Source organism: Rhinolophus sinicus, linkage group LG14 (genome assembly GCF_036562045.2).
Source record: "Rhinolophus sinicus isolate RSC01 linkage group LG14, ASM3656204v1, whole genome shotgun sequence".
Taxonomy (NCBI): domain Eukaryota; kingdom Metazoa; phylum Chordata; class Mammalia; order Chiroptera; family Rhinolophidae; genus Rhinolophus; species Rhinolophus sinicus.
This window is the reverse complement of record NC_133763.1, coordinates 43,108,457-43,120,329: the sequence shown is the minus strand read 5'-3', so window position 1 is coordinate 43,120,329 and position 11,873 is coordinate 43,108,457. Positions and strand designations below refer to the sequence as shown.

Genomic DNA, 11,873 nt, shown 5'->3' with positions numbered 1-11,873 from the left:
TTACAGAGGGTTTGCTTTTATTTGTAATTCTTGCTAGATTGTGCATTTGGTTGACTCCTTTCAAGTTGATCAACGCCACTGGGTGAACAGTCTTGATGCACTGAGCTTGCACCACACATTTTGGAAGGGAACAAAGAGGGGCAGTCTTGGCCCTCAGGGGGCTAACAGGCTGTTGGTCCAAGTGGGAGGGCCAGCAATCTTTTCCTGGGCCAGGAAAAAGACTGGTCCTTGGTCTTCAAAACTGCTGGCTAACATTGTCAAATCACACCCAAACAGCTTCGTTTGCAGTTTCACACAGGTTGTGGTCCAAAATATGTAAAAAGGGAAAGTGATGTGTGAAGATAGAGCTGAGATGAGAGGAACTGGGTTCAAACCTTACTGGAAACAGGGTGAGTCTGTCAGTTTAATTTGAGCATAGACAATGGAGTCAGTGTCTGCAGAATGCTTTGCAGTCAAATAATCTCTCTTTTCATTTGAGATTTTGGAAGTCATGCTGGCCGAGGTAAGTGCCTCATCTGGGACGGATGGAAACTAAACAGGAAAGAAGGAGGAACAGCCAGTTCAATGAGAAGGAATGTGTCTCTTTAGGAGCAAGTGCCTCTTCAGAAGCAACCTGAAAGCTTTGGTCAGAGAAGAGATCAGAAGAACTCTTCAAAGACTCATTTGCCAATGTGTCCCAAAAGCAATACCACTATTCTAGCAGATAGGGCATAGCAGAGAGGGAAATTCCAATGGCAGCAGGCCTCCAGAGCTGCAGAAACAGCGTGGTCTTCTTACCTTAGACAGAGGATCTGAGTGAAGATCCAGGGCTTGGGGACTGCTGTGACCTGCCACAAGTGTCAAGGAGAAAAGGGACAAGTCTCACCAATGGGGTCTGGAAGAATCAGAAGACTCTCCCTTCAATCTTGGGCAAAGGGGTGGGGTGTGAATAGGTGTTGCAGGTGGGAAAGGTGGAGGGTCTGGAGGGCAGGGAGAGAAGTACAGGGATTCGAATCCTCGGCTGCAGAAAGGGTGGCCCGAGCGGGTTTTATCCCCTCCTTCCCGTTAGTCACTCAAGGCTAATTCTGTTCTCAATGGCAGAGAAAGAAGAGCTGCTCCATTTATTGGAGGCCACTTACGTTTTCTGTAGCTCCTTATGATAAGGTAGACAAGACTCGTCAGCAGCAGAGTCAGTAGAATCCCAGCAACAAAGGCTAAGGCCAAATGACGTTCTTTGCTATGGTGGCAAAGAAAGGGAGCAGATGATGTGCTGGGCTTTTTGAAGGCCTTTCCTAAAGACCAGAGTATAACGTTGTCCACCTATGGGTAAACCTCTGAAATAGCTTTCACATTGTTTTTTAACTTTCATTCTCACCCACTTATTTTCAATGTTTTACTTTCGAGTTCCAGATCCATTGGAGGCCTCAATGAAAGCTGTGGGCTCTCTTCCCCCTCAAGAAATGTTGATAATTTTCAAACTATTCAAAAAAACTGAAGAGGAGGGAAGGCTCCTAAACTCATTTTACAAGGCCGCAATTACCCAGATGCCAAAACCAGGCAAAGGTGCTACAAAACAAAACAAAACAAAACAAAACAAAAAAAAGAAGAAGAAGAAGAAAATTATAGGCCAATATCCCTGATGAACATAGATGCAGAAATCCTCAACAATATATTAGCAAACTAAATTCAGCAATATATTAAAAAGATCATACACCATGATCAAGTGGGATTCCTGGGATGCAAGGCTGGTTCAATATCCAAAAATCAATTAATGTGATACACCACATACACAAAATGAAGGATAAAATCAAATGATTGTATCAATAGATGCAGAAAAAGCATTTGACAAAACCCAACATCCATTTATGATAAAAACTCTCAGCAAAGTGGAGATAGAGGGACCACACCTCAACATAATAAAGGCCATCTATGATGAACCCACAACTAATGTCATAATGGTGAAAAGATGAAAGCATTTTTAAAGATCAGAAAAAAGATAAGACGTGCACTTTCAACACTTTTACTCAACATAGTATTGGAAGTCTTAGCTACAGCAATCATACAAGAAAAAGACATGAAAGGCATCTGAATTGGAAAGGAAAAAGTAAAACTGTCATTATTTGCAGATGACATGATACTATATATACAGAACCCTAAAGAATCCACCAAAAAACTATTAGAACTAACAAATGAACCCAGAAAGTAGCAGGATACAAAATTAATATTTAAAACTTGGTTGCATTTTTATATATCAAAAACAAATCATCAGAAAGAGAAATTAAGAAAACAATCCCATTTACAATTGCATCTAAAAGAATGAAATATCTAGGAATAAATTGAACCAAAGAGGCAAAAGACCTGTACTCTGAAAACTAAGACATTTAAGAAATGAACTAAAGAAGATACAAACAAATGGAAGTATATACCATGCTCATGGATAGGAAGAATTAACATCGTTAAAATGTCCATACTCTCCAAAGCAATCTATAGATTCAATGCAATCCCTTTCAAAATATCAATGGCATTTTTCACAGAACTAAAACAAATAATTCAAAAATTTATGTAGAACCATAAAAGACTCTGAATAGCCTAAGCAATCTTCAAAAAGAAGAACAAAGTTGGAGGTATCATGTTACCTGATATGAAACTATAGTACAAGGCTATAGTAATCAAAACAGCATGGTAGTGGCACAAAAACAGATACATAGATCAATAGAACAGACTAGAGACCCCAGAAAAAAACCCATGCCTATATGGTCACTTGATCTTCAACAAAGGAGGCAAGACTATAGAACGGGGCAAAGATAGTACAGTCTCTTTAATAAACGGTGTTGGGAAAGCAGAACAGACACATGCAAAAGAATGAAACTGCGTCACTTTCTTCACCATATATAAGAAGAATAGATGAAAAGGATGGATTAAAAATTTAAATATGTTAATAAGACCCGAAACCATAAAACACCTAGAAGAAAACACAGGCAGTGAAGTCTTTCACATGACTCATAGTAATAATTTTTTGGGCTATGTCTCCTTGGGCAAAGGAAACAATAGAAAAAATAAACAAATGGGACTACATCAAACTAAAGACTTTTTGCACAGCAAAGGAAACCATCAACAAAACAAAAAGATAGCCTATTGAATGATAGAAGATATCTACCAATGATACATCTGATAAGGGGTTAATATCCAAAACACATAAGGAACTCATATAATTTAACACCAAAAAAAAACCACAATCTAATTAAAAAATGGCCAGAGAACCTGAATAGACATTTCTCCAAAGAGGACATACAGATGGCCAATAGACATATGAAAAAATGCTCAACATCACTAATCACCAGAGAACTGTAAATAAAAACCACATTGAGATACCACCTCATTCCTGTAGAATAGCCATCATCAATAAATCAACAAACAAGAAGTATTGGTGAGGATGTGGAGAAAACGGAGCCCTCATACACTGTTGTTGGGATTGCAAATTGGAGTAGCCACTCTGGAAAACAGTATGGAAGTACCTCAAAAAATTAAAAATGTAACTACCATATGACCTAACAATCCCACTTCTGGGTATTTATCCAAAGAAATCCAAAACACTAATTCAAAAAATATGCACCCCTATGTTCATTGTAGCATTATTTACAATAGCCAAGATATGGAAGCAACCTAAGTGTCCATTGATAAACGACTGGATAAGGAAGAGGCGGTACAGATACACAATGGAATATTACTCGGCCATAAAAAAGAATGGAATCTTACCATTTGAAACAACATGGATGAACCTAGAGGGTATATGCCAAGTGAAATTAGTCAGACAGAGAAAAACAGATATATAGGTACTGAGAACAAACTGATGGTTGCCAGATGGGAGGAGGGTTAGGGGGCTGGGTGGAAAAGGTGAAAGGGTTAAGAAGTACAAATTGCCAGTTATAAAAACAGTCATGGGGATGTAAAGTACAGCTTAGGGAATATAGTCAAGAATATTGTAATAACTTCATGGTGTCAGATGGGTACTACATTTACCGGGGTGATCACTGAGTAAGTAATATAAATGACTAGTCACCATGTAGCACATCTGAAACTAATATAATATGGTATGTCAACTATAATTGATAAAATAATGTTCACAGTTGCCCCACACTGCAAATTTTATCTATAAACTTAGGGGATTCATGCATCTCTTGAGGCTTGGGGGTTCCCCAGGTTAAGAGAAACACCATGAAGATAAAACACCGATTTAGTTATTCCACTGTTTTCTGGCCTCTTCCCCAGACTTCCCTCTCCAAGTCCGCAAGGCAAAACTGTCAACACAAAATCAAATGCCACGTGAAACAAGATAGATGGGTGGGAGAACGCTTACTTACATGGGATAGTTGGAGAAACAGGGTACAGGGGTAACTGTTGGGGCTATTGTGGTTTGGATGCTCTGTGCGTCTATGAGAGAACATGAAGGCGGTTAGTGCATCTGCCACTTCTCATGAATCTTTACAGCTTAAGTGTCCCCAGGTGCCCCACTCTCTCCAAGCAACCAGTGGAGATTGATGCTGGGGGCTACAACTCTGCAAACGGACGGAACGCTGTTCCTTAGATCGTGGATCCTTTAACATGAAAATTAGAACTGAAACTTAACAAACCACCAGTGACACAAATAAAAGAAGAGCCTAGTGTTTCTGTAGCCCCCTATGTCCCTTTGACAAAGACATCTCCTGTCTCGCCCTCATAGATTTTAACAGGACTTCGAGGGAGAGACACTCTCCCTTGGATTTAAGCAGAGAATCTCAGAACTAGTGTTTCCCAAGGGCTTTGGGAATCTGACCTTGGAAACTGCTGCGTTTTGGGGGTTTGTTCATTTGTTTGCCAAAGGCAGCCTTGGTTTTTCCCAATGCCCACACCACAGATGGTTGGGGGTAGCAAGGGAAGTGAACTAGATCCCCATAAATTACCAAGGCTGGTCTAATACCGAGCACAGAGCCACCTTTATTCAAGTGTGGAGGGTCAGACAGTTCTCTCTGGTCTCCTTTTTCACTCTTCTTGGCATTAGATTCTGCATCATGGTAAAATCTGATTCTTCCAACTTTGGAAATGTGGTCCCATGACAACCCTCCAGCAGTTTCCAGTTATTTCAGTTCATTTTAACTCAGCAGCAAGTCAGGTGATGGTTTCTGCCCTGAACTTACCGGTGCTGGATTTAGGTTTGGATTGTCCTCCTCCCATGCTGTCTTCTTTTCAGAATACAGAAGTTACTTCTTAGAAAGCCTGGAAAGGAGAGGCAGTGAAGGGGCCAACTGTATCTCTATATAGGAGCAGTAACAGTGAGAGGCGAGTAATGGGTGGGTGCTTTAGTGAGGTCAGCGGTGACAGACTTTCCGTGGTGTGGTTACCGCAGCTCAGCAGCCAGTCCACGGCTTTGCAAATTCAGAAATTTGATCTTATCAGGGCCCCACGAAGTGACTGAGTGTCCCAGAACTAACTCCCACCAACTCACAGGAGACTGATGTATGAACCGGAATGACATAAGGAAATGTTGGTGTAACGAGTAGCATGCTATCTATCAGAACATATAAGAAGCCAGTTAAAACCGTAATTTTGCTTCGTAAGCATTGAATTGAAGTAAGGATGGGAGATGAACGGATGTTTTTAATACTGAGCGTGGCCTAGGTCCGAAGCACCTGCCTGACTCTCCCCTGGCAGTCCTGAGCAAACTCTGACAAACTCGCCGTTGGAGAACCTTCCTCTAGGCTAACACCAGACTCTTCTATTCTGTTCACTTATTGTCTTTTTGAGTAAGCCAATATCTTTCTCTAGGCTATGGTCCTATTTGTTATGGTAAGCTTTCAATATTTTCTGTCTTTTACGTATTCACTTGTACCAAAAAATATAAAGTATTGAAAAGCAGAAAAATAAAACCACCTAAACTCCCACTACCTTACCCGTGGGGAAGTGAAGGCAGAGAGCTTTTCTGTAACATCTGAACCTTCACATCAGTGGCTCTGAACTTACAACCGTGCCAGAGAAATGTCACCACAGCCACCTCGAAAAAAAGTTTGGCCACTCTGCCCTGAAAGACAAAACCATCACACAATGCCACAGGGAAACAGCTACTTACAGAACCCAGCTGAGAAAAGCAGTAAATACATTACCTTTTTTAGAAAACCCACATATTTGACAGAAGCATAAATTAAAATAGAAAACAGTGCTATATATTTTTCCACATTTTCTCCAGCAACGGAGACTCTTCCAGGATTGCCATGAAATCCACTAACTAAATGCAAACTTTCAAACACGACCAAATAAAGAAAAAAAAAAAAAAAAAAAGATAGACATCATAACAATTGGATGACATTTTTCTTTCAGTGAATGATTATTTCATCTAGCTTAAAAGTATGGGGTAAATACATTTACCTTTTAAGAGAAAGTCTGGTCATAAGACGCCATGATCTGAAACTAAAGTTTTCACTTGCTTCCGCGGCTACTCCCACTTTTCAGAAATGATGAAATGCTTACTGCTACCATCAAGCTATGTCGCAAATCTTAACTAAACTCGAGGGCAGACTTCCTCTTTGCGGCCAATACTTACTGTATTTTTAATCCCATAAACTGAGAGCTTCCTTTTTTATCTTTTGACACATGAACACCAGGGCACAAGGGGATAAGACAAGTTTATTTCTAATAAAGTATATGTTAAGTATTTAACCACCATGCCAGATACTGTGGAGGGCACAACAGCAGTATGACATTATCATTGTCACTGAGCATTTTATCGTGTCATTTATTCCTACCATGGAGATGAGGTTGCTAAAGAAAACCAAAGAAGTGTTAAGAGGTAAGCGCCCTTTGTGCAGACTTTCAGTGTGTTAAGAACACGGAAAGTCCCTCAAAAAGAAGGCGAATCATGTAAAAACATTTTTTCATAACACAATATGCATCACCATACTTACAAAATAAACACGATAGGCCATACAGTGGGCTAGGTGCTGTGGGTATTTCAGAAAGCGAGTCAGGAAACTTCCTCATGGAGCCTACTGTCTAATTGAGAAAAGACACGATAAACAAGTGAACAACAGATTAATCACAGGTCCTGTTACAGGCCAAAGGAAAGAAGCAGAATGCCGTTTCCGAGACAGAGTATCTGGTGGAAGAATGTCTTTAGATAAAATGGGTGACCGCGGAAGGCTTGTCCAAGGAGCAGACAGGTACACTGAAAACCACAGGACGGGACAGAGCTGGCCAGGCCGAGAGCCTCGGGAAGACCGACTCTGGCAGAGGGCAGAGCACCTCACAGGCCTTGAGGAAGGGAAGAGCCAGCAGAGCTAGCGCGATGAGGTGAGGCTGTGCAAATAGACCTGTGACTGGGGCCTGGGCCTGGCGCTCAGCGGGGGCCCCTCTGGATGGAGGGAGAGAGTGACTGGGACGAGAGCCTCCAGCCCAACACTGGCTGCTGGGATTCAAGTGATGTATTTCTGAGATACCAGCATGTTTCTAGAACGGGAGTGGGAAGTAGCAAGTAGCTACATAGATGGATTTTAGCCAGATTGTGGAGGTCTTTAAATCCAAGCAAAAAATATATTTTAAGTATAATAAGGAACCGCTAAAGGTTTTTGAATTGGGGTATAACAAACATGGCCTTTAAGGAAGATTCTACCACATCATATGAGATAAATTGTGGGTAGAGAAAGAAACAAGAAAATAAGCTAGGAGAGTGGGGCAATATTTCAGGCATTGAATAAGAGCTTGAGAAGTGTGACTGGGCAGGAACCGACAGGAAACCTGTCACAAGACTGGAAGTCATTAGACTTGGGACCTAGATACAGAGAATGGCACAGCAGGATGAGTCAACGATTACATCAAGTTTTCAACCTCGGTGGCTGACGGAATTCATTTTTCCATTCATTCCAAAATGATTTAGTTAACGTTTACTACGTGCCCTTTTCGAGTCTAAATTCTGAGGATGCGTGTGACGGCCTTTTCCTTCTTTCAAACTGGTCAAGGAGCCTGTTACCACCCAAAGAAATGGTAAATGGCAGCAATTACATGAACTATGAAGGAGCAGGAACCCTCCCCCCGCCCCCGCCTATGACACAGGGAACCAAGAAAGGCTTCCTGGAGGAAAACAAGCCACAATTTGATGTGTAAGTTGGACCAGTAGACCTAGAACACGGGTGGGTGGGGCGGGGAAACGATCAGAGGTAACAGGACCTTAAAATTCAAAAGACTGTGCCAGAAAGGAAGGTAGAAAGTGCAAACAAACAAACTAACAAAAAGCGAAGTGTGGCAATAGCTGAAAGAACAAGGAAGTGGGTGAGAGTGACGCTGGCGTGTTGGGGGGCGATGGATGGAGCACGGTGGGGATGAAGCCGAAGAAACAGAAGGGGCTAGTTCCCCCTGAGCTTTTGCCTTTATTATAAGTGGGTTTATCTATATGAAGGTATTGAAACAAGGTGGCATGATCAGACTTGCATTCTGGAAGAATCACTAAAACTGGGGGGAGAGAGGACACATTGGAAGGCAGGGGAATAGACAGGAAAAGGCTGACTGAGAGCTTGCTGCAGTGACCCAGTGGAGGGATTAACAGTGACGCGGACCAGGCTGCAAATGCATTTGAGACATTCAGGAGAGTGGTAGCAAAAACAAGGGAGGATAAAAAGTCAAAGACAGTGATCAAAGACATCACCAAAGGGCAGAAGGCAGAAGAGCAGCCAGAGAAGGAAACAGCAGTAGCTCAAGATTTAGAGTGAGGATTGACAGGATCGATGACTTATTCAGACATTTACTGAGCACCTACTCTGTCCCAAACACACTGCTACACTCTGTGGTACAGAAGTGTGATGAAACGTTCTAGATGCTACGTTGGGCATCTGTACAGGAAGGAGTGGGACCCAAAACGGAAAGGGCTCAGGTGACACAATAAGAAGGGAAAGTGTCACGAAAAGCATCCTGGAGGAGATGATGTTTGAGTGGCCTTGAAAGATGAGTCACATTTTCTAGGCAGATAGAGGAAGGAAGAGTATTCTAGGCAGAGGGACTGCGTGAGCAAAGGCATGCTTTGTCACGTTCAGGAAAATGCTAATACTTCATTGCTGGTACTCTGGGGAATGAGGGTGGGGTGGGGATGGGGAGGGGCCAGCAAGCGGGTGGGGGGTCCTTCAGTGTTGCCGTGTTCCAGACAAGAAACAGGCAATGATCTGAGGCAATGGCCATGGGGAAGAGGAGGAGGGCAGATGGGTGATGGGTCCAAACTCCCTCTATTTGCTGGACAGATTCATTTCCTTTCAGCTGACAGCCCCAGCTTCTTACTGGCTTTCCGCTGGAGCCTATCTATCCACAGGCCCTAAAAGTCACCTTCATTTTTGTCCTTCTCTTTACAGCCACACTTCTGAACAAAATGCTCTCAGTCAGAGAAGCAACAGCCCTGCGGTTGTTGAGTCAAATGGGTACATCTTGTCCTTATCTTTACTTGACCGCTTAGCATCAGTTTCCAACTCAGACTTTCCTCCTTTGTCTGCCTGGTCTCTATCTAATCTGAGACAGCCTTCTCTCCTCACTTGATACTATTTTCCTAGGATAGAAAGCTGTTCCCTGTTTTACGATTTCTATACCACTGATGCCTTAATTTATGTTTCTAGACATAACTTTTACCAGAACTTAAGCGCATTTCCTACATGTCACCACATGGCCATCTAATTCACTCATTTTCACATATTCAATACGTACTCAATTCAAAAATAAAACTGAATATAGTACCTTCTCCCTTGAAACTTGCTTCTTTCCATCTATTCTCTCAATTAACAGTACGACCACAGCCAGAAACCTCGCAATTTACACGCTTCTCTCAACCTCGTACTCCACTCTCCTCCTGTCTAATAAGCAAGCCCTGACAATTCAGACTGTAAAATCTGTCAAATCTGCTTCTTTCTCATGATCGCCATTCTCTCAAGCCCCCACCAGCTCCCACCTCGACTAATCTGATCGCTTCCTGACTGCTTTTGCCACCCATTCTTACTGTCTTCTACTGTCTTCCATGGATCAGAGTTGTAAAACATAAAACACACACACACAACAGAACATAAAGACAAATATGCAACAGAGACGTATGTGGCTTGCAGAGTCTAAACTATTACTATCTGGCCCTTTAGAGAAATAGTTTGGGGACTGCTACTTTAACACATTACCCATCCCTTCCTCCACTTAAAATCTTTTTACTGGCTTCCTCTTATTTTAAAGAACATAAAATTCTCTAATGTGGCCAGAAAGGTCATAAACCTGCATGATCTGGGCAATGTATTTCTCCAGCATTATTCTCTGCCACCTCCCTTCCTTTTCTATGCTCCAGTGGTGTTTTTCAAGGTACCATGCGCTTTCTCATCTCAGGGTCTTTGTACAAGCTGTTCCCTGTATTACCATCTCCCCACGCTTCCGATATCAATTTAAATATAATTTGCTCCAGAAGGCCTTTCATGATCTCCTAAATTCACTTATTATACTGGGGGTGCCAAAAAAATACACACATTTTAAGAGATGTTATCTATGTATTATTTTTTGAAGTTAAATTGAATTACATAGCAGTGTGTAATATGATGTTCGCTCAAAAGATGGCGCTCATCAAACGAACGCTAGCGTCATCCATTGTATTACAATTTTAAGTTTTTTCCTTTCTTAAAATATGTATACATTTTTTTGGCACCCTCCGTATGTGCCCCTATCGCTCCAGTTTTAACATTAGGAACAAACATTGTTCAATGTCTAGATAGCTAGGCTGTGAGTTCTCTGGACAGATACTGTATTGTGTTACTAACCCTAGTTTTGAGCAGTGACTGACACATACTGTGCTTTTTATGATTGTTGAATGAGCTCCCTGTTTCCCCACTGAAAAACCTCGTTCTTTCGAAGTCCATCTTTCCCTTTCCAGTTTCAATGGGAGAAGTTTCCCTTTAGGTGGAGGCTAATTCTTCCACTTGTCACCTGAACATCCTTCTGCAGCTCAAGGATTTTACTACATCTGTCTTCTTTCACGTTATCTTTTTGTCAGCTTCGTTTTATTGGCTTTTACTTCTCTGCTATTATTTGTTCAAGCCTCTCATCTTAAAACAACCTTCCCTTGAGTCAACCTTTGGCTCCCTCCAGTTTACTATCCCATATCTACTGGGGTGAGGAGTGTTCTGGAAATTATTCTGCATACTCTACTCAAATCTATCTTCTGTCCCTGCCATTCCACCAAAATTACACGAGGAAGGGCCACCCAAGCCCTCCCAGCTACAAGAATGAACTCTAAATGGGTACTCAGTCCTCTTTATCTCCCTAAAACCGGCTCCTCTGACAGGAAACTCCACTATCTTGATTTCATGACACTCCTCTCTCCCGGTTTTCCTCCTCCGACTGGCCAGTCCCTCTTTTGTAAAATCCTGTCATTCCTCCAACACTGATGTTCTTTCACGGCTCTATACTTAGCTCTCTTCTTTTTCCTGAAACACAGTTCCTCCTATATTGTAAATCATGGTGAATGGCACCTCCCTTTGTTTTCTCTCAAGCCAGAAACCTGTGACTCAACTTAATGCATCCCTTGTTCCATATTCTCAGCACCCCTCCTACTATTGCCTTTAGCATTTCTCATCATTCCTTCCTTTCCATCCACACGCCAAGGCGTTTAATTGAGGCCTTCAATGCCCGTTAGCCAACATCCTCTCTCCAAACCACCCTCTATTGTTGCTAGTGATTTTTCTGAAACAAGCATCTCATTCCTCTGCTTAAGGCCTTTTTCATTGGCGTTCTTGTCCTTAGAACAAAATCTAACTTCTAAGCATAGCATTTAGGGACCCTAACATTATGTAACTCCTTATGATTTGTATTTCACTCTTCTTGAGAATTTAAAAATGTGACTCTCCTACATTGGCTCTACAATC

At 41.9% G+C, this 11,873-nt stretch overlaps 1 protein-coding gene across 1 annotated transcript; it reads right to left on the bottom strand.

Moving 5' to 3' along the window:
* On the bottom strand, window positions 1-6,500 carry LG14H1orf162 (linkage group 14 C1orf162 homolog). Its single transcript, XM_019730553.2, has 7 exons — window positions 6,379-6,500; window positions 5,907-6,034; window positions 5,154-5,232; window positions 4,341-4,410; window positions 1,119-1,216; window positions 778-827; window positions 1-531 (listed from the first exon to the last, which is right to left on the bottom strand). The coding sequence occupies exons 3-7, from the start codon at window positions 5,188-5,190 to the stop codon at window positions 376-378; spliced, it is 411 nt and encodes a 136-aa protein (XP_019586112.2). The 5' UTR covers window positions 5,191-5,232; window positions 5,907-6,034; window positions 6,379-6,500; the 3' UTR covers window positions 1-375.
* Window positions 6,501-11,873: the final 5,373 nt, after the last annotated feature.

Bases quoted from the DNA above. Each gene is read 5' to 3' on its own strand.
- LG14H1orf162 (XM_019730553.2), bottom strand. From the start codon at position 5,190: ATGGGAGGAGGACAATCCAAACCTAAATCCAGCACCG. The intron at 1,217-4,340 runs GTAAGTAAGCGT...TTGCCACCATAG, and splicing joins TGTTTCTCCAACTATCCCAT to CAAAGAACGTCATTTGGCCT. The intron at 532-777 runs GTAAGAAGACCA...TTTCCTGTTTAG, and splicing joins ACTCAGATCCTCTGTCTAAG to TTTCCATCCGTCCCAGATGA.